Below are 27,401 nucleotides of genomic sequence, written 5' to 3'. Positions count from 1 at the left end.
ATATCTTCTCAAGGGACAATACAAGGGAAATTAAACGTTGATATACTTTAGAGTAGTCGGTGTACAGCTTGTATAGCAGTATAGATTTACTATCCACGAAAAATAACTCAACCATCACACAGCCATTATTGTCGAAATAACTGGCAACACAAGTGGTTTGTAGTGGACTCCTCTTTCACTCCTCCTTGATGACACCGCTGGTGGAGCTGGTGGATGTTAGACACCTTTTGCTTCTCCACCTTCTTTCCTTCTGCTTGAGGATGCCTCACAGGTGCTCAATTGGGTTGACGTCTGGAAGAGACATACCTGGCCACCACCTTCACCTGTCACATGGCCCAGTTTCTGCTTCACAGGGTCACAGCACGTTTCCCCTCCCCTTCGGTTTCCCCCCCATTTTTTCTGTATTTTTTTTTCTAAACATTTACATTTTCTTCTTAAATAATCTTCATAATTTTTCTTTTCGTAATATTATTACTTTATTCCCATAATATTACACCTTTTTAAAAAACAACATTTTTTTCAAGTCAATGCTACTAAAATAAAAACCAAAAAATATTTTTCCTAATAATATTATGAGTTTATTCTCATAAAATTGCGATTCTTTTTTTCTTGTTAGAATATGACTTTTTTTCTCTTAGTACTTTGTAGCTGTTTTTTTATTTCCCAACTATTTCAACTTTCTTCTTGCAAATGTTCTTCTCTTAATTACGCCTTCATCCCCATCATATTTTGACTTTATTCTTGTAACACTGCAACTTTTCCCGCAACCTAATTTTGATCACTTTTTTAAAATAAGTATTTAAACTATGTGTATATATAAACTATATTTCAACTGTATGCTACATATTTCCCTCATAATATTACAAAGTTATTGTTGTAAAAGTACAACTTTTTTTTACAACTTTTTGTTAATATTTCTTCTTCAATTCAATTTTTGCTGTTTTTTTTTGTTAGTTTATTAATCAATTTTATTTTTACAAAAACAGCCTCGGGCCACAAATGGCTCCTGGGCCACACTTTGGACACCCCTTCTTTAACGTACACACAAGTTTCATTTCTATAGTATTCTCCCTTGAGAAGACATCCTGTAATAAAATGTGAGGGGTGCCCCCATTTTTATGAAATACTGCAGAAAAAAGGGAGGTACATTTTCAACTTACAGGTTCTTGACGGGGTTACTGAGGTCATGTGATCCATCGCTGTAGCGTAGGTCCATGGAGAGCAGAGGAGTAGAAGGGTCCTTCAACCTCTGCAGCCAGATGGCCTCTCCGTTCAGCAGCAGGTCGGCTATGTGTTCCGATGCAGCAATAGCTGGGTATACAAAAAAATAAAAAAATCACCAAAATCAAGTGGAAAGATCTCCCGCCATCTACCGTGTTTCCGTCCTGACGTGACAAATTAGAGTGCTCCATACAAGCAGATATATTTCACACTCAAGCACCACTTATTGGACACGGACGCTTCATTGCTGCTGACAACCCCCCTGACTCTCATCACTTACTTCCGTTCATTGTATATGGTAGATGCTGAAGAAAGGACGTAGGGCTCTCGCAGAGAAAGATGGGCGAGGGGGTGTTGTGACAGTCTCTGAGGGGTTGCCTCATTTGTGTTGGAGGCCCACAAGCTAAAGGGGGGAGGCTATTGATTGAGGCAGCCAGATAAAGTACACACACTAAATGGCCAAAGGCAGACCTTTCATTCACTTACACAGTGGAAAGGTTAGCCAAGTCTGCTGCCGCTTTTCCGTTGCACAGTACCAGTTTGGTTTGGGGTGGTCGCTTTTCAAAATACCGACGGGTTAGCTATGAAAATCACGCATCCGTCTACAACTCGACAGAAGTGGGAGCAAGTCAGTGTTTTGCAAGTCTCAAGTCTTTAATCTCAAGTCTCGAGTCAAGACTCAAATATAGACGTGCAAGTCCGAGTCAACAATATCAAAACTGATACAATTACGGCAAAATTATCCATTTTCATTTATTGTGTGATGAATTATTTTATTTATTATTGTCCCAGTCCAAGTGCCCACGAGACAGTTTTTTTTCTGAACGGGAAATCTTGTCACGTTTTAATCTCGCAAGATCCCGTGATTGTTGTTGTCATTTCGAGCTGTGCATATTTAAATGTTGCAATGACGCTGCAGCCTGTTTGACCAATGAAAGACCAGCATTGGTTTACGTCACCCACACACAGCAGTCTCAGCTAAGTCAAAACTTCAGTGAAATCTTCCCAACATTTGAATTTTAGGTTGAACAAATAAATACATAAAGTCAATAAAAATGTAAATAACTGTTAATAACAATTATGTGCTTTATTTAGAAGCCCTTTTCAAGGAACTCGCAGGCACTTTACAATTAAGCAATAAAAATATATTTATAAAATATACAAGAAAACAACAAAACACAGAATACAAATCGTTGTGTTAAAAACAAACAACTAAACAGTCAATAAGAGGGAGGGAGGGAGGGAGGGATGGATGGATGGATGGATATTAAAAGCCAGTTTGAAGAGGTGGGTTTTGTTAAATCTTTTAATAAATAATTTAAATAAATACATACATTAATTAATTACATTTAAAAAATATTGTCATGTAATGTCATTGCTTGATACACTAAGAATGCAGTGAATATTATTCAATAAATTTTTTAAAGCTGATGATGAATGATGATTTATTGACTAAATTCTGAAGAATTAATGTTGTCTTTTGTTTACAGATTCGTGGTTACTAAAGGACACGTGCGTACGTTGGGTCGTAATATGCAAAGTGTGAGCCAAGTAGCAAATTGCAGATTGCACCTGTATTTTGATTAGTGCTCAGAGCGAAGTTAAACATTGCACACATAAGGTGTTAGGAAGGTTTCAAACCCCTTGATTAATGATCTTGTGCAAATACACACACACACGTACATGATGATGAAATAGTCTCATTGTGTGTGCGTTTAGTATGAACATTGATCGTTAAAGCACGGGCAGGTTCAGGTGATAGACATTTTCTCTTTGTTTGCCTCATTACGGCTTTGTTTATACAAAGCCTCACTTGTGTGTGCGTGTGTGTGCGTGTGCGTGTGCGTGCGTTACCTGAGGGCTTGTCTTGGTTGCAGTTCAACAGGGTCGGGTTTGCACCATGCCTCAGGAGTTGACTAACGATGCTTGCCTGTAATGGAGATGGAATAAACATTCACTTTCAATATACTGGATGTTGCGTTCGAGAGTAGGAAACTATCGGTATATTCCATGATATATGCACAGTATTTGACACTTCTAACAAGAACCTCCCACGGCAGAGAAGAAACTCTCATAATGAGCCATCACATCAGAGTGGAAGAAGCGACGCCCCCCACCCAGCAGTCGCCGGGGTTCATTTCTGCACACGATGTGACAGCGGCTGTCACCTCTGACCTTCTCTCTGTCTTTCATTGTATTGTCATCTGTCACATCCTGATGTGTGTGTTCACCCTCCCTCAAGAAGCAGCCACTACATCTCATTTGAGAAGTGTGTGACTCCAGTGACAAGACTTTTAACCACCTGGGAAGATGCGGTTCCACTTTGTTCCACACTTGATGTACTGTAGTAGTGAGGCACTAATAATAACAAACACAGCGGTACATGCATTCCTAACTATGTATTCGTAATAACTGCCATGTGATAACATCACGATAAAAGGACTCTTCTTCTTTTTATAGTTTTACAATTATAGTTTTACATGCATAAAACAATTCTAAATGCATTTAAACGCAGAATGGAAGGGCTAAATGAATATTTAAGGTTACTTTAACTTCATGGACGACATGATTGTTGAAAGACACAATGAGACAGCAAGATCAACATGGACACCACCTTCGTGTTTTGTCATTAGTTATTTCTTGAATTTAACAGTGTTTATCACCTTCCTGATTAAAAGCCGCCACTTGCAACTGTCTTTAGCTCCATTTTGGTTTATTTTGCAGCCGTGATCAAAAGAAAAGAAGAGACTCAAGGTGAGGAACACTACTGAATTCAAGAAATAACTCATAGCAAAACCAGAAGGTGGTGTCCGCCTTCTCGCTGCCACATCGGCTCTCTGGCAACAATCACTCCTTCAATGAAGGTAAAAGTAAACTGAAATGTTCATTTATCCCTTTCATTAATCATTTATATGCATTTTGAATGGTTTTCTGCATGTAAAACTTTTGTTGTAAAACTCTAAAAACTTGTTTTATGTTCATATTTTTGGCTTTCTGGAACAGATTAATTAATTAATTTCTTAGTGCAAAAATGGATTCGGTTAGCATAAGTTTCGGTTTGAGTCGGACCTTCTGGAACGAACTGATGACCCTAATCAGTGCAGCCCAGCCTTTGCCAGAGCTTGAAACCCCCCCCGTCATTAAAATCTCCTACTTACATAGGGTACATAACCGACGGCCCAAACATTAATGGCAGGAACAGGGTATTTACCTTGAAAGTGACTTAATTTTAGTATCATCTTTAGCACTTGTTTGCCCAATGTATTTTACTAGCAAAAAGTCAATAAAAGTACAGCAGTTTGATCAGCCTCTTGAAACCTTCTGTGGTAGAAAAGAGGCCGACTCAGCACACTGAACACATCGTCGACCTGCTCTGTGCAGCAGCTGTTCAAAAAGGAGTCCAAACACTGTCAGCTGTGCTCACACCCTATAAATACTGACAACACGTCACTAGCAGACCAAGATCACAACCTTTAGGGCAGGGGTGTCAAACTCGCCATGTAGGGCCGAGACACTGCAGGTTTTCTTTCCAGCCGGTCACTAAAGCAGGTGATTTTAATAATCAACACCTTCAGTTTGAGGGAAGGACTCATCACTTATATCACCTGCTGAAGAAACTGGTTGGAGAGAAAACCTGCAGCGTCTCGGCCCCCCAGGGCACGAGTTTGACACATGTGCTTTAGGTGGACCCAAGAGGACAAGGAAAAGGTTGTATGGACCCAGCGACCAAATAGCACATCCTTGTCCCAATTTAATATTTGTTAGATGTGGAAATGAACCTTCCCACATATTTCCCATGTACCTTCATACAAACCCAAAGGGGCGACGCTCTAAAACATTTCATTAAAAGGCATTTTTAATCCCTTCACATACTGTGCGTATTTGAAAACGCTTCCCTGGAGGGGTCACAAACGGTCTCACTTATCTCAATAGCAGGAGAGCGGTGCTTAATTAGCCACGGTAATGGGGTCATACGTCTTCTTAAAGGGTGAGTCTAGGGTGTGAGCAACATTGCACACGGGGGCATTGGGTTTAACGCTTCAGCTAGAGTTACACTTGGCTGACAGCGTTTCCAGGCAACCGTTTGTTATGGCCTCACATCAGCATGCAGCTATGATGTCATATGGCACCAAAAGGACAGAAATCCAACTGTACGGAGTCGGGGGGGGACCTGTATGCCGTAAACACTGTTTGGTACGTAACTCCGTTTTAAGGTCACGGTTTGGTTCATTTCAGAACAGTAGGGGAACACGATGCACAACATGAAACTGCGTAGCTTTTGTGTGGACAACTTTAATGATTTTTAAAATGACAGGTACAGTAATTCTCCAGTGTGATATATTTGTTTAGAGAGTAAATGTGCGACTATACCGCAAGGCAGTTACATTTACGGACCCTTGTTTACAGTATTGTAGGACTCCTGTACGCCTTTGTACTGTATTGGAAAATACACCGCCTACTGTACACATAATATCCAGGGGCGCACGTTAATTATTGGACCGATATGAGGAATTATGACGCCAAACCGATAAATCCAATAACACTGAAAAACAGCTCCAATAACCAATAAAAAATGACCCGTACTGTACTGTACTGTAGGTGGATTAGCATGAGCCAGTCAAGTGGCTCATGCTAATCCACCTATGGCCTGTCGTAACTTCCCGGGCTCACTTGTAAACAAACATGGTGTGGATGGTGTGGGACCTTTCACTGTTTCAAAGGAAGACATTTCGCCAAATGCTCCAAATGCTCTGCAAACATTCTGCGATGAAAAAACATCGAGCTTCAAAACATCAGACCCTATCAGTCAACTGTAACGCCAGCATTGCTATGATGCCCGGGGCCTGGTGCTTGTTCCTATCGCTGCGGTGCTTGAAAAGTGCAAAAAACTTTGCTACAGACAACCGAGGGATAATGTGATCTGTGATTTAATCATGGAAATGGTGGTGCCGGACGATCTACCCTTTACTATCGTTGAAGATACCAGATTTTGTCAGCTAGTAAACTCCTTGGGAGCAACGGTTTGTACTTCACAGCTGCTGCTATTTACTAAAATGTTTTGTTAATAGTAGTGCCATCCATCCATTTTCTGTAGATAAAAAAAGTTACCGTTTATCAATACCAGTCTTGACAAAGCAGGAAGTTACCTGGATCGGCTTGGAAAAAAGAAATATTGTGGGTTCCTAAAAATGTCCAATCTTTAACTCTCAGAGGGAAGTTGTTCAAAACGTGTCAATGGCAGGCAGTAAGAGGCTGCACTTTAATGCCTGCTGCTGTTTTGGTTCGCATCCGAATTGCAGTTCAAGAGTTTTTGCTTCATGCAGGAGAAAAAGGGCTGATTTATTTGTTTGAAATTCATGACGCAGCCAGCAATTAACTGAGGCGCGGTATCTATCAAAGTGGAGAAAATGTGTTGTATTGAGAGTTTATGATTAAAAAAATGCACAATCTTGTACAGAACATTTAATATCAAAGATTAAAAAGTGCCTTTCGGCAATAAGATAAGTCAAGAGTTATTCTAAATATGCATATATTCTCTTTGTCAGCAGACAGGCCTAAAGCCCAGAAACGGAATTAAAAATCACGATCAGCAGGATTTTTAACGTGATTCCTTCACAGCATCAGATCATATCGGCCCTGTCAGTTCTCCTCCCATGTCATCAGTAAAATGTTCTCTCCAACTTTTAGAGAGCTAATCTAAGACGCAATAGCAAAATCCATACACAGTGCAGCCTGGGATCAATACCGGCAAAAGGAGCAGTTTATCAGAAAGAGTGCAGAGTGACTGCAGGCAACTTCCTCACAGGACCGATACGTCAATAATTCCCTCATTATGACATTGGATCAATGGAGCGAGCTGGGGCTTTAGTACCTTGCCATATTTAGCAGCCAAGTGAAGAGGGGTCCAAAAGTTGTTGGCCACAGGATGTGGGTCGGCCCCGTTGTCCAAAAGCACAGCCGCCACGTCCCCAAAGCCGCTAGCGCATGCTATATGGAGCTTCGAAAAGACAGGCACATACTGTAAGTTGGGTGCGTATCACCAAAAAGCAGACAGGACGCAAGGAGACTTACCAAGGTGACCCCGTCGTCACTGGGCTGATTGAGATCTGCGCCCGCAGCTACAAGCTGCCTAACGTCAGATAGCATGGTGGTGGATCTCTGCGTCCTCATGGTGTGGACAGACGACACATCCACACCTGACAAACAAACATGGCGGACTTAGTTGGGTGGTTTTAACATAAAAACATAAACATCTCAGCTCCGTAATCTCAGCGACATTGTTGAGCTGACTGAAGATGCTTGCAGTGACGGGTATTCATGAGCAATCAATCAAACAATATTTTGCACTGCGCTTGCGGAGCGCTTGGCAATGCTCACCCAAACGGCGGGGCGAGGTACAGTATGTTTATCTTTGTTGACATATTAGAGCTGCAAGGTTTTTAAAGGATGTGCTTGAAAGAGGAAAACAATAATTACCATAATTTGTATTTAAGTCAAACATTTACTGTAATAAAACTAACTTTAGAAAAAAGATTTAATTTGTATGCTATTATTCATACTACTACTACTACTACTATTAATAATAATTAGACTTATGAATAAATATAGTTATGAAGTTACTACAGGAAAAAGTTACAACAGCAATAATAATAAACATAATAATAATAAGAATTTTTAAATACAATATTAATAATATATAATATGCAGACATAGTTAGTTATTTGCCAAATAAATAGCAATTACATTTTTAGTTTCAAACTTTTTTTTTTTCTATTTAAAATTTGTTTTGTAATTTTGACGAGTGGTAGTCTCCATCATAGCTTGTTGTTATGGTTTGTTATTGTCATTGTTATGGGTGTGCCGAAACAACTTTTGCAGCCTTGAATGCTGGTCAATACCGATATCGATCCATTATCAGCACAAATTTTGTCGTGTGGAATGTCAGAAAAGGCTTGATCAAGTGATATTACACAACCATAGAACAATAATCAGAAAGAGTAGGTACCGTATGAGAAAAACGGACCTATTTCCTGTGTGATGCTGCTTCAAATGCGTGATGAGTTTCATCGCATTAAACTTCCCCGGTTCTGTGCCACCACCGGAATCTTGTGCATGACAAGTTTTGCACTCAGCTGCAACGTCTTTTTCAGACTTTTAACAAAAAATACACACGGCTGGCATCACTCCTACTCCATGCTTAACACGTTATCACCCGCTGCTGTTGTGATATTTGATATGACACCCTTAACTATTATTGTTGTGCGTTTTCTTGCTTTACTGTGTTGTCCACTTTGGCATACACTTTGACACTTTTGAACATTTTCTCCCACTATAGGAAGTAAAAAAATAAAAAGCAACTTAGCTTAGCAGGTTTAAAAACAATATCTTGTTTATATTTCTCCATGGAGGCTCTACCATATATTGGGGTTAAATGGGCACACAAAAAACTGTGTATTTTTCATCTTCTGCAAACCATAAATTGGTAAACACTCAGAAGTACACGGCCGTTCATTGCCCCCGTAAATGGGATGTGGATCAAGGGAAAGAAGCAACATTTCCATAGCAACAGAGGCCCTGCATGCCATGTGTTACTTGGTGGTCGTAGTGGTGGAAGGGGGAGGATGTGTAAGAGAACTGCAGAAGGGGTTTTATCATGTCAGGGCTCGGCTAACAAAAGCAGAGTGAAGTAGCCATAAATTAAATGCAGAAAGACTGTGTGTGTGTGTGTGTGTGTGTGTGTGTGTGTGTGTGTGTGTGTATTTATACAGTAGGCTTTTCACAGCTCTTAATGGTCTGCAGCTTCCTGTATCGCAGATGGAGGATCATTATCTACATGTTGTTAACCAGATTTCGGCCAACGGACGTAATTACAAGTAGCCTATTGCGTAACCGTTCAACGTTAATCTACAGAGGACCACAATGATCCTTAGTGGCAGAAATAGGCACGGCAAGGCGGATGTTGTGGACAAAGAGTGGGCAAAGGTGGCTTTACCGTTTTCCTCCAGGTGTTTTTGGAGAATACAGCGGCTCTCGCTTTCTTCTGAAGCGTAGTCCAGAGGAATGTGCCCGTCGACGTCCTGCAGGAGAACATTAACCCCAGCCTTCAAGAGCAGAGAAAAAAATGAATAAGAGATGACAGGCAGAATTTTTGTGACATTTCAGAGGTAGAATCTAATGAAAAAGTGTCCAATTACAGTGAAACCTCAAATGTCCAACTCCCTGGTGGTTGTACAATTGGACCAAAATGCTTTTTCTTTGGCTTTTAGAGTTGTTGTTTTTTTATTGACACTTATATCAGAAGAAGGAGAAGAGTCTAAACACTGTAGTTTTCTTCTTCATGCGTATACTTGAGACACAAGTACAGGGGTGTCCAAGGTGTGGTCCGCAGCCTAGTCCAAAAATATAATATAACAAGAAAACGACAAAAAAACCCCAGCAGTAATAAGAATAAAGTCAAAATATTAAAAAAGAAAAAAGTTGGATTCCAACGAGAAAAAGTTACTTTTCCGAGAATAACGTAATATTATGACAAGTATAACGCCATTTTAGTAGCATAAAGTTGAAATATTACAAATATATACATATACAGTAGATATATCGTTGTAATATGAGACACAAACACAAATCTTTCCAAGATTTTGGAAAATTTAGGTTGCGGAAAAAGTGTTACGATGCAAGAGTAAAATCCAAATATTATGGGAATAGAGTCATAATTACGAGAAGAAAATTTACAAGAAAAAAGCTGAAATAGTCAGGAAAAACAGCAGACACGCAAAAAACAGTTGTAATTTTACAACAACAAAGTCAAAATATTACGGGACAAAGTCGTACTCTAGCAAGAAAAAAAAGCTGCAATTTTAAAAGAATAAACTTGTAATATTATGAGGAAAAATAATTTTAGTAGCCTAGAAATATTAATAAATGAAAAATTAAAGCAAAAATGTAGTTTATAAAAAAGTTGTAATATGACAAACTGTTAAAACAAAATGAAGTTGTAATTTTTAGAAAATTAGGCTGGGGAAAAACTTATATATATATAAGTTATAAGTTAATATATTATGGGAATAAAGTCATAATATTATGAAAAGGAAATTGACATTTATTTAAGAAGAAAGTTGGAATATCTTGAAAAGGAAATAAAACAGAAAAAATGGGCAAAAATGGGGGAAAAAAGAACAAAGACTGTAGTCCATACTAACAATACACTTTTTGACCAATATCAGAAGTCTGGGATGCATATTTTCTTGAAATATACATAACTCCTCAGCATATCTACACAAAATATCAAAGTGTCCCTTGCATCCTTTTATTTTTCAGTATGTGGCCCTCGGAGGAAACAGCTCAGACACCCCCGCACCAGTAGAAGACAACGCACAGTGAATTCAAGATCTCATTAAATAAAAAGATGAGGAGTTAACCTAAGGTTCGGGCTGGTGACAAGATGGATGCGCGTTTACTCCACAAGGATCCCCCATGAGCAGTCCTCCGTAAGAGTGCAAGACAGCATGCAGGCTTTCACTTTCGCCACAGACGCCATTAATGACTCACAAATGTGGTTATGATAGATGTCTTCTCTTCGGAGGAACTCCATTGTATTCATTAGCTGCTAAACTGTGATGAAAAATGTTCTCTCTTAGCTTGTGCTGTGCTCATATTTAGGGCAGTAAAAGTAATATATACATGGTAAGACACTGGCCAATGAATCGCTCCTTTGACTGCGCCATAAAAAGACAAGCTGAGGTAATAACGACCATCACTGGGCAAGGTCTGTTAACAGGGACGAGTGGTGGTCCCTAAGCAGGGACCCTTACAGGACAAAGGCAGCTAATAGAATTCTAACAAGCCAGTTGAACCACAAAGAGATTTGTGAGCCCGTCCAGGGTGGCAAACTGTATCAGAAAGCTGCAAAAATTGATGAATGCATCTAGGATATGTTTGGTAACAAAATATAAATGTATCTATCACAGATTTCCAACTGTTTTTCTTCTGTTTTATGGCTGATAAAGGGAGCATAATGGCGTAAAAGCGCACCCATCTGTCCCGTCTAGTGGAGTAGACGCTAACAAAGGGAGCAGGAGAACACAGACCTCCGCCAAGGTGGAAGGACTGCGATGTGCATATCAACACAAATAATTAATTTGCAAAGAACAAATATTTTTTCATCCACATTAAAAAATAAGTAAGTGCATAAGTAAGAGCTCATTCATTATGTGTGTGTGTGTGTGTGTGTATATACTGTATATTATTATACAAAGAATCTCTGCCAAGTCTCAAGAGGGGTTATGCACAAATACCAAGAATAGCAAGTGAGTTTGTGCTGATTTGTCAAGTTCAGTGTGATGATATTTGACCCCATCATAATTTGACACTGTTTTGGCAAAACAGTAACAGATCAGGAAAGCCCAAATCAATTTGACGTGTGACTCTGAGGTCCACTAGCTCCCCCGCCCTGCAGAAGCGCTGAGCGGCTGTCTTCGTATGTCCGTCCATCAAGTTTAGCTCATCGGAAGGAACTTACATACAAAAGTTTGTTTTTTTCAGAAAAAGGTGTTTGACACCGCTGGGACCTTGACCTTTGACCTAGAAATGTATGTCGCCAAAGTGCTGCTTATATGTTATGGCCGAGGTGATATCTCAAGAACATTTATTCCAAAATACCAGAGGTGGACTCTAGTCACAGGACTTGGAGTCAAGTCAGTCAAAGTTTTGATGACTTGACAATATCATCAAAGACTTGCAACCGTCAGGTGACTGAGGACTTGAGTCGGACTTTAGTCTGATGACTTTTCAGCGATTTTCAGTGTATGTGTTGAGTAAAATGTGTCCCCATTCAAAGTATTCAACTAAAGTGATCGTGATTATGTAATTCCCAGCAAGACACCGTATTTTCCCTTTGGATCTGCCTCATTGAACGCAGCTATTGACATCCTGTCAGGTTTAAGAATAAACAACGAGGGTGTGGATTACATTTCTGTGCCTCTTTTCTGTGACTAAGTCTTCTCACACTGGTCATATTTGTATATTACATACTGGCATTTTATTTAGAAGACACTAAACTAACATTTCAAGCTTATGACTTTGGACTTGACTCGACCTGTCTTGTTTTTATTTGAGACCTGACTTGGACTTGCACGTCTATACACGAGACATGACTCTAGACTTAAGATTAAAGACTTGAGACTGCAAAACACTGACTTGCTCCCACCTCTGGAAAATGCTAGTCACCAAAGGAGTGAAAGCCCCAACCAACCGTCTCTCGTCCAAGTCCTTATGTTAAATTGCAAGTGCCCCATCTATTTAACTTTAGATTTATGTTCACCCTCCCACAAACACCAATCACCCTCCTCATAAAGCTGACTGCTCCTCTCCCTCTCCTTCCTTTTTTCGGGGGCGGTCGTGAGTGTTTGTGCCACTCAGTGAGCTGTAAAGCAAGCCCACACAATTCACCTCCAGGCCCAGTGAAAGTCAGTCAATGGCGGGTCTGGCTGCACGGATGCCGCTATCACTTGACAGTTAGATACAGTGTAGACTGTATTTAGCTTAGACATTTTGGAAAGATTCAGTTTGGGAATACTTCTACTTGTATTTTTCACAAACTGTAACTATTGTTGCTGTCAAATGCAAAGCTTTTTTCTTGCTATCCGAATAATGGAAGACAATCAATTCCTGCATTGACAGGAGCCAGATGAGGTGGCTCAGGCATCTGGTCAGGATGCCTCCCGGACGCCTCCCTGGGGAGATGTTCAGGGCACGTCCGACTCGTCCGCCTCGGGGAAGACCCAGGACATGTTGGAGAGGCTATGTCTCTCAACTGGCCTGGGAATGCCTCGGGATCTGCCAGGAGGAGCTGGATGAAGTGGCCGGGGAGAGAGAAGTCTGGACTTCCCCGCTTAGGCTGCAGCCCCCGCGACCGGACCTCGGATAAGAGGAAGAAGAGAGATGGATGGATGGATGGGTTTATTTATAAGATATATTTCTTTTTATTCTTACTTATATCATCTTCTAGTATTATATCATTTATTCATTGAAACTATCGAATAGCTGCAACTTTTTAAAAACAAATAAGTTCAGTTACAAACTTCCTGTTTATCCAAAAGTGGACAATTCATTCCCATAAAAAAATGCTTTTTTAGTGTCACATGTACTGATGGAGAAGCTATTACATCTATTGTTTAATGCATTATTGCTTAAACTATATTTATACTGTACATGATATTATTTCAGCCGGTTATTTACTCCTGTATTTATGAATTGATTTATGCAACCTAACTCTATTTTTTACGTCTCTATTATTTAACATTTAAGCACAGGAAGTGAAGAAACTATCAGGAATTGTTGACACTTGGAGGATTGAATAAGCTCTGATTATTCCCCCTCCTTTTTGACCATGTTGAATTGTACAAGTGTAAACATGTGATTTTCCTGAATGTAATGAAACTAAAAATAATCAACAATGACCAATAATAGAGAGCATGGACCAGAAAGGAAAGGATTACATTTTAATGCCGGGGTTTTTGCGGTTTGAGCCATTATGATGTAAATGGAGGTATTTCACGATGCCCAGAATAAAAACACAATGTGTTCGACTGCACATGTGCACCTGGCGTTACATACAGAAAGTGTGTGAAGTGAATAATGCCTGAAATGCAAATCTCCCGAGAGCGCCAGCGCTGCCACAAAAGCAATAGCTGCGTTTTCATTGTGCCGCAAAGCGACGAGGGGATGTCGAGGGAATTATGACAAAGTGGAGCGTGGATGCAGAGGCATTAGTCATGTGTCTGCGCTTGATGATAAGTGATGACAGATATAAATGAGTTGGCGTGGGCAGGCCGCAAAGGGGTTAACAAGTTGACTTCTGACCCGGAATTCCTCTGTATGATGAACAACATGGCCATGGTGGTTGTGGGGATGGAGCTCACGGATGCTGTGGTTCTTTCTATTGGTTATTAGCGCTGTTAGATAATGAACGTTGCTATGGTGGGCTGGGACTGACACCAAATCAATGATAGTCGTGGTTGACCCTGCTCAATATCAGCCACTATTATTTCCTATATCAACAATTATTTAGCTTTTTCTTTTGGCGGGCAGCAGAAGGAGAAGAAGGAGGAGGAGGAGACGAAGGGAGAAGGAGAAGCTTGACAAGGAGAATAAGGGGGCGACGAAGGAGAAGCCAGCCAGGGGCTCTGGGCTGTTAACCGCCAACTTCAAAAGACTGGGTGAAAATTCAGACGTTTCAAATTCATCCGTCACGAGCACAGAAAGTGGGTCAATTCCACAACTCTCCGTGCCCCCGCTGGTGTTTTTTGAGAGGCTTGAGAGGATGGGAAATAACATTTTAGAAGGGAACACGTCTCCCGACTCCAATCACCTGATTGTCAGGCTACATCTTCTGAAGGTTTAAAGTGGGAGCTTGCGTTAGAAAACCTCCGTGTAGGTTTGGAAATGTCAGCAAAAGTCGCCCTGCTTTAAGCACAGGAAGCAATGATGAGGGATGATGGATAGAAGGGAAGACAAAGACACAATAGACGCAGTTTATTCCAGCAGCAATTAAAGATAAGGCTTCTAATCAGGCCCGTCTAGTGAGGCCACGTTTTCACTTCTCATTAAAATGGAAAGCCATCAAATTTGGAGGAAAGAGCGCTCGTTCACAGCGCCGATAAGGCAGCAGCTGCATGCTTTGGAAGAGGAGCATCTGCACCGGAAATCTAGTACGGTGGGGGCTATTTTTAACCGTTTTATACAGTGTTTTTGGTTTTATACAGTGTCAAAAAGCATCTTTCATGCTGCTGTAAAATTTTGGGGAAACATGGGCGCAGTGAAAATTGCATTGGTTCTATTCAAAGCAAATTGTTAAACACTGAAAGAGCAGAGCAGAGCAGAGCAGTGTCAATATAGGACAATATAGGACATAGTAGGAATAAAGTAGGAACATTGTGATGAAAAATCAGAAAGACATTGCAGAGACTGTAGATGACCACAATGTTGTCAGACAACCATCCTCTCTTTTTCATTTCCAATGGGACTCAAATCTTAATATCTTGCTAGAAATCTCAAGTAATACACATGCATTTCGTATCATGTATCATATCGGACGCACTGGTAGCAAGTGCTAATATCGTGTAACTTGCATGTCATATGTATATTTTTCGGCCAGAATACACAAAACTCACAAAATTTGGTCAGTTATGTTAAAGCCGCCAAAAAGGCGATTTATTTGGCAGAAAAATAATAATAGTATTAATCACACATCGCCACATCACGCTTGAAACTTCACTCTATCACGTCTTTTCAAAATATATTAATTAATAAATCATCGTTGTTTTTTGGTTCAATACAGCCATTAATTCTAACAGATATGCAGATTTAAGCAAATTTTACGTTTTCTGTGCCTAAATTAAGCATTTCGAAGCATAAAGATGGTTAAATAAACTAAATACGAATATAAGGCATGCAGAAAATGCATTGAAAGACATCTTGTGCTATGGAGGGCCCACTAGGTCTCAGTAATGTTACACTGATGAAACTACACTACGAGTGTCCAGACACCGAAACAACAAGGAACTCTCGCAATGCTAACATGTGAGTCTATATTACTGTATGTCTTATTTACTTTTATTATGTGTACTATATTGGGCAATGCGAGTGTAAAGGTGACTTACTGTATTTCATGTCTAGAGGGCTCTGATACTGTTAAAAACTGTATTTAAAAGGTCGTAAACAGGTTATCTATGTTATCTACCACAATATTCAATTTATAAAGAAGGAATCCTACTTTGTGGAACCGATGAACCGCGACAAACGAGGGATTACCGTAATGCCATAGATGCTTTGATTAACACCTCTATTCAGTTAACCACAAGTTGAGTGCACTGTCTACGTACAAAGGCAAACTACCAATCTCTAATTCGCACCAAGTCAAAAAACATTAGCATTAACAGATGTGGCCGTGGGCAACCTCCTGATTTTTTTTTTTAAATTCACTCCAAATAAGATGGCAGTATCTGTATTTCATGTATCATCATTGGTCAGCATCCAACAGCTTTACTTTCATCGGTATGCGCTTCAAATGGTTGGTTGGTAATGCTGCTCAGCTGTTGGTGTGAAAATCATGCACAGAAAGTTCCATGTGCCCCTCTGGCAACTCATCAAACACTTCTGTGCCTCTGAGGAACCTCTACGGCATCACACAAAATCAAGCTGTATACGGAGCAAGCTTCTCTGGGTCTAATCAACAACGGCAAAGCGACTGCGCTGTCTGTCTATTTGCCCTCCTCCTGCAGATGTTGTCATTAAGCACCTAATCAGCAAAGTAGACGAGAAAGCTACGTCTTGCTCACCTAAAACCTGATCAGTACAAGACAAGGCAAAATCCAATCATAGAACTCCGCTATCAGCCAAGTCCAAGGAAGGTTTACCCACTGTTTACCCATGCAGATTGTTACTATGGTGAGTGCAACACAGTCAAATATATCCTCCCTGCTTGTACGGTCTGTTGTGGCATGCACGTGTTTCTCACCAGAAGTAAAAGCAGCACCATGTCAGCGTGGTCGCACACACATGCTACATGCAGCGCCGTCCACAGGTCTTCGTCCTGCAGGTTGACGCTCACGCCTCGCTCCAGCAGGACCTCTGCCGCGAACACGTTGTCGTGACGTGCGCACTGCGAAATTTTGGCATTGCATTGACAGTTGACACTGAATTCTATGCAGTATAACATGGACAAAAGTCTCGGGACAAACTGCTGCGCTAGACCGCTTTTGCCACTTTTCCATTGCATTGACTCAACATTGCTTGACTCACTATTGATGTGTTTCCACTGGAAAAACCCAACATTACCAGGTCTATCCTAGTATCGAGCCAGGATTCAAAGTATTAAACTCCACAATGTCCAATTTTCTGCTCTTAGTCTCCTCTTGGATTAATTAATTAATTAATCTCCTAGCCAACAGAATCATGCAAAGTAAGTACAGAACATCCTATTTGGCATTTTTCCGCAGTGCAGAAAAAGTCTCAGTTTTCACTTCATGTCTGTATAATAGTAGTGTGTCCCAATACTTTTGTCCATAAAATGGACATACAGTGGAACCTTGGTTAGCGTCATGAATCCGTTCCAGAAAGTGTGACTCTAACTGACACGTACTATCTACATCTAACCAAATCCGGGGCGTAAGTTAACAGAGGTTCCACTGTAGCTTGTTTCTTCCTGGGGACTTCAATAAATAGCGTCGTCCTATTGGATATTATACATTAACTTGTCATTTTTTGTCTCTCCTCTACGGCGTACTGAAGGTCTGTTGCACAAGTGTTAATCATGCTGTTTAGACAAAACCTCAAACTCATTTCAAGGTTACTTTTATTCATCATTCATGCATGTGCCTTACCAGGTGTAGCAATGAACCCCCAGAGGAAATGGAGGCGTCGGGGTCAGCTCCCTCCTTCAGGAGACGCAGCACTGCAACACAAGGACAAGAACTGTTATTTAGCCTCATTCTTAATACACAAACAAGTACGAGTACTAACATTACAAAAGTATATGTGGGTCAGTGCAGTACGTATTAGATAGACATCATGTCCCACGTTTGGTGCTTTTTCCTGTCAATTAACCAAAAGTAATTAAATAAAAAAACAGTACAAAATATAAAATGATATAAAATGAAAAATATATATGATCAAAAGTAAAAGTATACTCCATTCCTCATTTGTCTAATGGCCTCCATAATGTAATATTGTTGAGACACAAACAAACATTGGAGTCAATCACAGCAATTACGCTTCATCTCCTTCATACACTGCAAGGGCTCAGCACCAATTAAGGCCCATCTAAGATTTAAGGAGCTACCGGGGAATTAGATAATGTTTTGGCTCTCCTGTTTCTATTGCAGTGCTTCTCATTAGTGAACAGAACAGCTACTTTTAAGCAAACGAGAATGGTCAATGATGGCTGTAAAAAGCATGAATTGTATGAGCTTAATACTTAAAGTGTAATGAGAGTTGCTTCATTTGGGACGGGGGGCTTTATAAAAGCCGAAACGGCCTCCCTGATAGAAAAGTTTCCCCGTTCTTGCACTACAAGATGCCGTCTGGAGGTGATGGCCTTTACTGAATATCTCTGAAGAAAGGTCAGATGTCAAGAGCTTCATGATGACCCTGAGAGAGTAAATGAACCTGGGAAAACCGATCAATAGAGCTTTTCAAATGTAGCTCTTAGGACAAGGAGACCAGAATCGGAAGTAGGAATGGAAAAGCAGTGAAGAAGAGAACCATAAATACTCCAATTAATGCCTCTATTCAATTAAGCGCAGAGTCTCCAAGAGACTCTACAAAAGTCAATAACCGCCGGGGCCTGATCAAAAAACACAAGCATTAAGGCAACCTTCTGATGTATTTTTAATTAACCCCGTAGTAGCTGCATTTGAAGTATCACAAGTGGTCAGCACTGAGCAGCTTTTATGTACCTCTGCGTGCGCTTTAAAATGTCGGATGCTGCTACTCAGCTGTTGGGTATGAAACTCACGCGTGTTATACTTGCCATACCGTTGTTTACAGTAAACTCATCACTGGTATTAATGCTTTATTTGCTATTACAACATTGGTTCAGTTGCTGATGTGTTGTTCAATCACTGGTTTATCGTGGTTAATTGGTTCCACACCCGACCGTGATAAGTGAATTTCCGCAAAGTAGGATTCCTTATTTATTAATCAAATATTTTCATAGGCTTAAGCAGCCCTATTGAGGATAAGCAATATAGAAAATGGATGGATAGATAGATGGACATTTTTGTAGTTAGAGCATAGAAAAGCTATTTATGACCTTCAAAATACAGTTTTTAAGCTTATTAGAGCCTTCTAGACATGAAATAACACCCCTATAGTCACCTTTACAGTAGTATGATCCAATATAGTAGGCATAATAAGAGAAAATAAGTTAAGACATAAATAAGACTCGTGCTCATGCGTGTTGCTGTAAATGTGTTCCGGTACCAGGGGAGCTGAGTGGGGCAGGAAGTGACATTGGGGGTTCAGAGTTTGGCTTGGCGTGATTTACGACCTGCAATAAAAGCCTGTTGTTCTGGTGCTTGTGTGTCTCACCGATCATTACAGTAACAATACTAAATATCCTCATGTCTTTCAATGCCTTATATTTGTATTTTTTAGCCACTTTTATTTCCTGAAAAATGCTTAATTTAGGCACAAAATATGTAACATTTGCTTTTTTTTTTTTACTAACACAAGGCCGCATTCAACCACATACGAGTACATTAGTTCATATATTTTTGAAAAACCGTGTTAGAGTGAAGCCACAAAATCTGAAGCACAAAGTGGCAAGGGATTACTGTATATTTGTTCATAAATTAGCATGTGATCCAACAGAACGATGTTTTCCTTTCCACTTTCCCGTGCGCTCCAAATCAATTGTTCAGTTAAAGTTTGACATTAAAAGTTGTGATAAATGATGAGTTCTTTCTCAAACAACAGGCTCTCTCAGGAGCATTTATTTCCCCTTGGGAGGGGTGACTAATCTACAATGGGGAATTATTATTATTATTAGGTAGTACTTTCAATTGTGAATGTTCTGAACTCCTGTTTCCACACCAGTGCATAATAATAGACCCTGCAAGCCCCAAGGGTAATATTTCCTACTTCTCCCGTTCCCTAGCAAGCAATATTTTTCATTATAATCTTCTCGGGAGAAATATGAGTGATATATTTCTAAATCACATAGATTTTTCCGTAAAAAAGAAAGGAGATGAAAGTGAAAAGAAGCACCGGGGGCTATTACAGAGATTTACAGTACATTAACTGTAAGATTTACACACAGGGCAGCAGCTACAGTTTATACTGGTTCCGCAGTAGCAGCAACAACAGTGATCAGTCTTGGTGTCTTTTGACATTTGATCAAATGCTCTGCTAGTCAACATGCCATGGCACCCACAGAGGAAGGATGCTGATGACAAGGAACTCCACAGTGGGCGCGTGAGGCTATACTGTACCCCCCGACCAGTCTGTCGTTTTGTGTGCCGTTGCAAAACAGCTGTTAGAGAGCTGTGTGCATTTCCATGGCAACTAGAAAATATGGGGGGAATGGGAGAAAAGCTACAGGAGGAATAATGATGTGACTCAGTGGGAATGGGACTGGGATACAGCTGGGAGTCCATTTGTCTCCTTCAAGGTAGGATCCACACAAACGTACCACACTGGGCTAATTATTGGACTCCTGGGTACTTACTTAATGGAGCACATTGCATCCATTCAGGGTATCCTCCAGTTGTTTATCACATGAACTGTGACCTCTGCACCGTGGCGATGGACAATTTCCGATTAAACGTGAAGAACCACACCACATTGAAAGAGACATGCTACAGATTCTACAGCATGTGCTTGAATGTTTGATTAGTGGTTAAAAAAAGCCCTTTGAGAAAAATCAGATATTCTTCTTCTAGAGGGTTTGAGTGACAGCAGCAGCAGGCTGCCTAAGTGCATCAAAGTAAAGAGAAACTTACAGCATGCTTATAGACCACATGTCATGGAAAGACGGAATATTCTAAGCGTACCAAAGCACCATTTGAAGGTACTTGAAATTCTGCTTTATGTGCTTTTGAGAAGAAAGTTAGCTCAAACTGACAGCAGCAGGACTTGTAATTCTCTTGTGAAGGTTTTTTCATTCTGTATTATACTATATTGTATTGTATTGTATTATACTATATTGTATTGTATTATACTATATTGTCACATATCCACTTACCCATTCATTGGCCGTGTCTTCCCATTTTCCTTTGTTTGCCTTTTTTGGGCATGTTGGTAGCAGAGATACATGATTTTCTATTCATTTCACTATAGTCAAGTAGTCAGGTTGTAACCGTACATGTCCAGTAGAACCTTAATTAGCGTAAATAATCCCTTCCAGGAGGTCCGGCTCTAGCCGGAACATACTCTAGCGCAGTGGTTCTCATCTGGTTTGGCTGCAGGACCCGCCACCGCCCCTTAATGGCAATCGGTGACCCAAATTGGCCAAATTTTTCAACTCAACCTTCGCAAGTAGCTTCAATAAATCAGAAGCGTTGATGGCGTCATTTCTGCACAATAACAAACATGCCGATTCGCAGGAGAAGATACATGTGGACCATAAGTCAGAGACAGGCTGTGTAACTGCCTTGTGACGTAGTCACACATCTACTCCAAAAAGAAAACACAGCGCAACCAGTGCCAAGTAGAAGCTAGAGCTTGAAAAACAGTCATTTTAAAGTCTCCTTCTTGGGAGCGTTGCCTTCTGGATAAAATACATAAATGGACAAAGACAAGTGGATGCGATGAAAGCAGTGTACTGGCGTTGTTTAGTACAGGTGGATGCATTATAACACACTTTCCAAATACGAAAACTATTTGATATTATTTCAGAATCACCAGCTGGCAGTTTGCGGTTTATGTTTAAGCTAAGCCGTTTCATGTTTGGCATTTTGTTCCCAAAAATTAACCAAAGTGTGACCTTAAAACCAATGTACTGTAGAGTATGTACTGAACCGTGACTATGATGTACGTTTACCCCCTATTAAATAGTGATACAATCTCCAACACCCAGTACGTACAAAGAAGACATCCTTGCATCATTCCAAACAGGAAGTCAGTGCTTACGCATCCCATCGGTGAGGCCGCCTTTCTAATGAAGTTATGCATCGTTAATCAGTCACAAATGCAAATCCCCTTAATTACACTTTTAGCCCCATCGAGCAGAGTAACTGCGAGGCATACCCGCGCTGTTTACACATTTCCCTGTTATCTTAAAACATGCATGTCGTGCGTGGCAAAAATCCAGAAATGTTCCCACATGACTCCAGGGAAGGTGCAAGCCCAAGGCATATCCTATCACATGCTCGCAGAAAGAGGAGAAGAAGTCAAAGCAGCGGCATAATGCGCCACATAAGTACAAATGAGGAACATTAAAGAAGGATTGTCGAGCTCATGTCCATTTTGGAAACCTTGATCATGGTTTTGGATGGGCCGATAAATCCATATCCACGTGAGTCATTAAAAACAGGTAACTTCATTTCATATCCTGACAGTGAATTTTAATGCAAGACATGAGTCTGCTAACTGCTAAGAGTTTTGGAAAGTTGTTTTTCAAGCCATGTTGTTGCTATTTTATGTGTACTTTTCTGATGTGTGCCGACAGCGACTGTGATCCTTGCTTTCCGTGTGACTAAATAAATGAAGGTACAGTTGCTGCACACCTGCCGTGCTTAGTTGTTTCTCTGAGTGTTTTAGTTATTTCGACGTGGAAAAAGTTGCAAATGAGATCTGTTTATTTGTAGAAATGGCCATTAGCGGCGCTCTTAAAAAATATATATACAGTATATTAGACTATTAGTCGACTATAGACAAAATCTAACGTATCAGATTCAACTATGAAAATCTTTATATATATTTATTTATATATATATATATATATATATATATGTATTATTTATATACATTTATATTATAATACTGTATATGTCATGAGAGCTCTAAGCGTGTACAGTCGTCCTTCATAATATTACAGTTTGACTATCGCGTTTTGTCCTAAATTAATTAATAAATGATCGCTGTTTCATGGTAGATTATGGCCTATTATTATTATTTTTTTTATTTAAATACAAGTGATATGTAGTATCATGGACACTAGGCGGCAGTAATGATACAAAACATTGAGACATGACCTTACATTACATTACCTTAACACTGCATGAAGTCATGAAGTCAACCATGGCATGTCCGACATGAAAAAACTTTCTCCTCCCATCCCGTGCGGAAGCTTTTTACATTTGATGGACATGGAAGAATGGTAAAAAAGGCTAAGTTGGCCATTTTCTTATAGGCTGGCTGCTAAGAAATCCAGTTTTAGTCTGATTGCTCCACCAGCTGCTCACACAGACCTCGAACAAACTCATTGGCAGCGAGGCAGTGGAGATTAACCTAGCGACCTTGTGACAGATTGCTGTCACTTCTTTGAGTAGCCAGTGAGCCTCTTTAGCATCCTGCAGGTTTTCTACCTTATAGAAACTGGTTCAAGTCCAGTTCACGCTAATCATGTTCCCAGAGACAGCCCTTCTAAAGTGACCTGGCAGCCTGCCTTCACTGGCAGAGAGGGCGTTTCCTCCAGCAACTACAGTGAGCAGAGCAGACCAACGGTGACTCTGATTAAGCTTCTGCCAGAGGGAAATTCTCAAAGTCGTCCACAGACTTGATGAACAATGACAGGCACACAAGAAAAGCACTTTCTGTCCCCCAAATAAAAATATTCCCAAGGTGGCGAGGCTTTGTAGAATAAGAATGGTGGTTTTTCGTTTTGGAGACGACTGGCATCAGTACTCATGAATGCATGGCAGGATAACAGCACAAACGCCAAAAATCGAAGTATTGGAAACGGAAAAAGTCCATCTCATCGGTTATCACGTTTAATGAGTTACACAATACAAAAACAACCGCTTTTCACATGACTGTAGGCTAAGGATGCTCCAATCGATCGGCCACCGATCAATATGGGCCGATTTCCGTGAAAAATCATGATTGGCATACGTCGATAAATGCCTTTCAACGCCGATCACGATGAAAGACACGTATTTTAAAATGTATCTGTGAGAGCCATATATCATTTTTTATCATTAAATACAACTAAACGTGCATTTTTAAGCAAGACAACAATTTTACAATTGCCCTGCGATTGACTGGCGATCGGTCCAGGGTGTACCTTGCCTCTCACCCAAAGTTAGCTGGGATAGGCTCCAGCATACCCCTGCGACCCTAGTGAGGATGGATGGAACAATTTTAGAATATAATTTATAACTGAAGTTATTCTTTTTAATAACATTGTTATAATGAAGCCAACCAATAATAAATCCAATACTTGTTACCATTACTGTGACGTGTGGTGGTGCTTGCTTTTGCACCGTACCCCGTATCTTTCTTTATTTTCGCCATCTTCTTTGTCAAATGGGTTGTCTCTGCAGAATTAGCTAGCTGACTATTTGATTAAAGGAGGGAAGCTTACTTCTTGACCCATCAACGACGCGGGTAAGCTACCGCGTTATCCAGTAATAACCAGGTTTTGGTGTCTGACCCTGAAAATATCGGAAGGACAGCTGGCATTGGCTCTGGCCGCCCGCATCGCGCTAGAAAATGGATGGATGGAATACAACGCATTAAAAAGTTTCATATTTTGAACGTTATTTTTAAAGCTGTTATTCCTGTAATGTTTTCCTTTATGTCAGTGAAAAAGAGTTCAAATAGATACAAGTGATCGTGTTAGAAAAATGGCTGGGAGCCAGACGCGGTCATCAAAAGAGCCACGGGCTCGCTATTCCTGCTCTAGCGATTTTAGCCAAATCTCGCCTTTGAAAAAACACATTTAGGGGAATGACAAGCACATGTCTGTAAGATTTGAGCAAAATTTGAGCAATGTCTTTGCAGTGCTTGCAACAAAAGCATCAACTCTGCAGCTGTATTGTCGTTGAGTCTGCGCCAAGAGCGCGCTATCGCCTGTTCACACAGATGGAGCAGTTGGCATCCAGTGTTTGGAACAATGACAGTGTCAAATGTTTACACTGTGCACAACACAGGAATCAAAACACACACCTTCTTTATCGTCGTGGCGAACGATGGCGTCCTTTAAGACATCAGCCACGCTGAAGCGGACTTGCTGTTTCTTGCGGTCGCCGGGTGGAACTCCTCGGACTTTGACCCCGCCCTGCTGGCGCTGCTGGAGGTTCTTTTCCCTCTCGTAATACGCCCGAATTTGGTCGCAGCGCATCCTCCTGACCACCCGCTGGCGCTGCCCAATGGGCAGGGACTCCAGCAGACACTGGTCTATCTCCATGTTGTGACGAAATGCGTTACATAGCTGGAAACAGCCTGGTGACAAGAGACAAGGACAAGATTGGTCCTGGTGAGGGAGAGCAAATCGGTATAAAGCACTTGACTGTGGGGTTTACTTGAGTACACTTTGATACATACTGAGCTAACAATGTAAAACAAAACACACGACTGCTTTTGTTTAGCCCTCTGGCGGTTTGAGAAGCGGCACCGAGCTCTCGTCGCCTCTCTTATCCCAACGCCAAGCAGTGATTCTCCTGCTAAGGCAGTCGGTGCCTCTGTAGACTTAAGACAAATAGCCTAACATCACACTGTAGCACCACACAGGTGAACAACTGGAGCAGACCAGTGTACTCTCAGGAATCAGCTGGAAACATGTGCAGTGCTGATGACAGAGGCCCATGTTGAGTTTTGAAGTGCAGTGGAACCTCGGTTAGCATGCGCCTCAGTTAGTGTCTTTTTCGGTTAACGTCGAAAACTTCCACCAGAATTGTGCCTCAGTTTGTGTACATTTTCCGGTTAGTGTACAATGTGGCATGCGTCTTGTCACGTTATTAATGCACCGTGAGTCCAACTGTGTTCTTTATCACAAAACGTCCTTGCTAGCAGCCTATTAGCTTGCTGCTATATGGAAATAGGAACCAGAATTCAGCTCCGTCGACTGTCTATAGTGTCATCAGCAGTTGATGCTTTAGTTCTCTGCTAAATAAAACATTTACCAAAGTCTCTGTCGCCACAAGTCTCTGTTTTTCTTTTGACCACGGCTGCAAAATAACCCAAAATGGAGCCAAAGAAAGTTGCAAGTGCCAGCATTTTTATGAAGAAGGTGAGAAACACTCTTGAATTCAAGGAATAACTCATAGCAAATCCCACAGGAGGAGTTTGTTGTAATACGAGATGGAGGACTGGAAACTGCAGTCTGAAACAAGATAGATTTTACGCCGAGATATCTGGCAGTTGGGAATGATAGAAGTTGCCGATTAAGGACAAAATTCATTTACTAGGTAATGACTTTGGGTCACAGCCAGCTCAAAGGACCAGCGAGACGTCCCAGAGACTCTTTGCTCGCCCTTTGTTGGCTTTGTACTGGTTTATCTGATCATACTGTTGCTCTTGTCTTAATCTGCAGGACACCTGCAGGACATCACTCTTCTGTTTAGAAGTGCCTCAGTCCCAATATCTGGTTTCTTTCTGTTCAATGGCTCTCATCTGTCTACTTGTCAGGTGGAAAAATTGTTGTTAGGACACCTCTGAAGTATTCAAGGTGTTTTCCCTCAACCATGTCAGTCCTGCTGCTAGTCATCACTGCTCATCGCTTAGCGGTTGGACGCGATTTGTATCAGACTTGCATAAAACCGACAAGGCAGGCAAATCAAGTGGTTGGACTTCCCTTGTACAGATCCCCACACGTTCATTCACACAGTCCCATCTGCTCTGTTTGGACATGTAAAGCAGTCTTTTGTGTTCACATTGCAAACAAAGAGGCAGTCATTTTACTCCTGCTCACGCCAGGTGTTTTGTGCCTCGTTCTCTTTGAACACCTCAACTGCTGGAGGAGCAAACAAACCAAGAAACACAATCACCCAACTGCCCAAGTGCCCAATAGAACGTCACTCCAGCCTCTTATGAGAGAAAAAGCACAGCATCCTTTGCTGACTTGTAATATCGCATGTGCATTCACACTTGGCATGTTTGCTTTGCTTAGATCAGGGGTGCCCAAAGTGGGCCATTTGCAGCCTGCAGCTGTTTTTTATTGGCTCGCAGCATATTCTAAAAATAGAATTTAACAAGAAAACTTTAAAAAAAAAAAAAAATCTGCAAACATTGAAAAATCAGCAGTAATTTTACAACAATAAAAATTAAAATATTAAGAGAAAAAAGTTGTAATGTAACAAGTAATGTAAAAGAATAACATTGTAATAATATAAGGAAAATAAAACAATTTTAGTAGTAAAAAGTTGAAATATATAAAATAAAATGTTTTTTTATGTTGTAATATCTGACAAAAACAAACAAAACTAAATAAAGCTGTAGTTTTTGGAAAATTAGGTTTGGGAAAAAGTTATATTTTGGGAATAATGTCAAAAATATTACAGCAAGAACATTTCCACGAAGAAAATGGCAATAGTTGGAAAATTAAAAAAAAAAAAAAACAACAACAGCAGAAATGGGGAAAAAAAGCTGTAATAAGGAATAAAGCCAAAATATTAAGAAAGGTTTGAATTTTACAAGAATAAAATCATACTATTATGAGGAGAAATAACTGACTAAATAAATAAAGCTGAATACTCTCAGGTCCCTTCATTTACGGCACTGGAAGGATTCTGCAAGTG

At 40.5% G+C, this 27,401-nt stretch overlaps 1 protein-coding gene across 11 annotated transcripts in view; it reads right to left on the bottom strand.

The window, feature by feature from the left end:
- myo16 (myosin XVI) overlaps positions 1-27,401 on the bottom strand; it is a 131,655-nt gene that overhangs the window by 73,150 nt on the left and 31,104 nt on the right. For 9 of the 11 annotated variants that reach the window (XR_008572398.1, XM_054786541.1, XM_054786542.1 and 6 more), the window contains 8 exons: positions 24,832-25,107; positions 17,604-17,674; positions 16,739-16,882; positions 9,215-9,323; positions 7,294-7,418; positions 7,094-7,219; positions 3,076-3,151; positions 1,161-1,311 (listed from right to left, as the gene is read on the bottom strand). Coding sequence is in view for 10 of the 11 variants with exons in the window: in XM_054786536.1 (XP_054642511.1) it covers positions 1,161-1,311; positions 3,076-3,151; positions 7,094-7,219; positions 7,294-7,418; positions 9,215-9,323; positions 16,739-16,882; positions 17,604-17,674; positions 24,832-25,107 (1,078 nt within the window). In the remaining variant the exon portion in view is untranslated. The remainder of the gene's footprint in view (positions 1-1,160; positions 1,312-3,075; positions 3,152-7,093; positions 7,220-7,293; positions 7,419-9,214; positions 9,324-16,738; positions 16,883-17,603; positions 17,675-24,831; positions 25,108-27,401) is intronic. The other 2 variants (XM_054786546.1, XM_054786538.1) reach the window with 2 other exon arrangements.

This window comes from Dunckerocampus dactyliophorus, chromosome 9 (genome assembly GCF_027744805.1).
Source record: "Dunckerocampus dactyliophorus isolate RoL2022-P2 chromosome 9, RoL_Ddac_1.1, whole genome shotgun sequence".
NCBI lineage: Eukaryota > Metazoa > Chordata > Actinopteri > Syngnathiformes > Syngnathidae > Dunckerocampus > Dunckerocampus dactyliophorus.
Note: the sequence above shows the minus strand (reverse complement) of the source record. Positions and strands in the feature narration are given on the sequence as shown.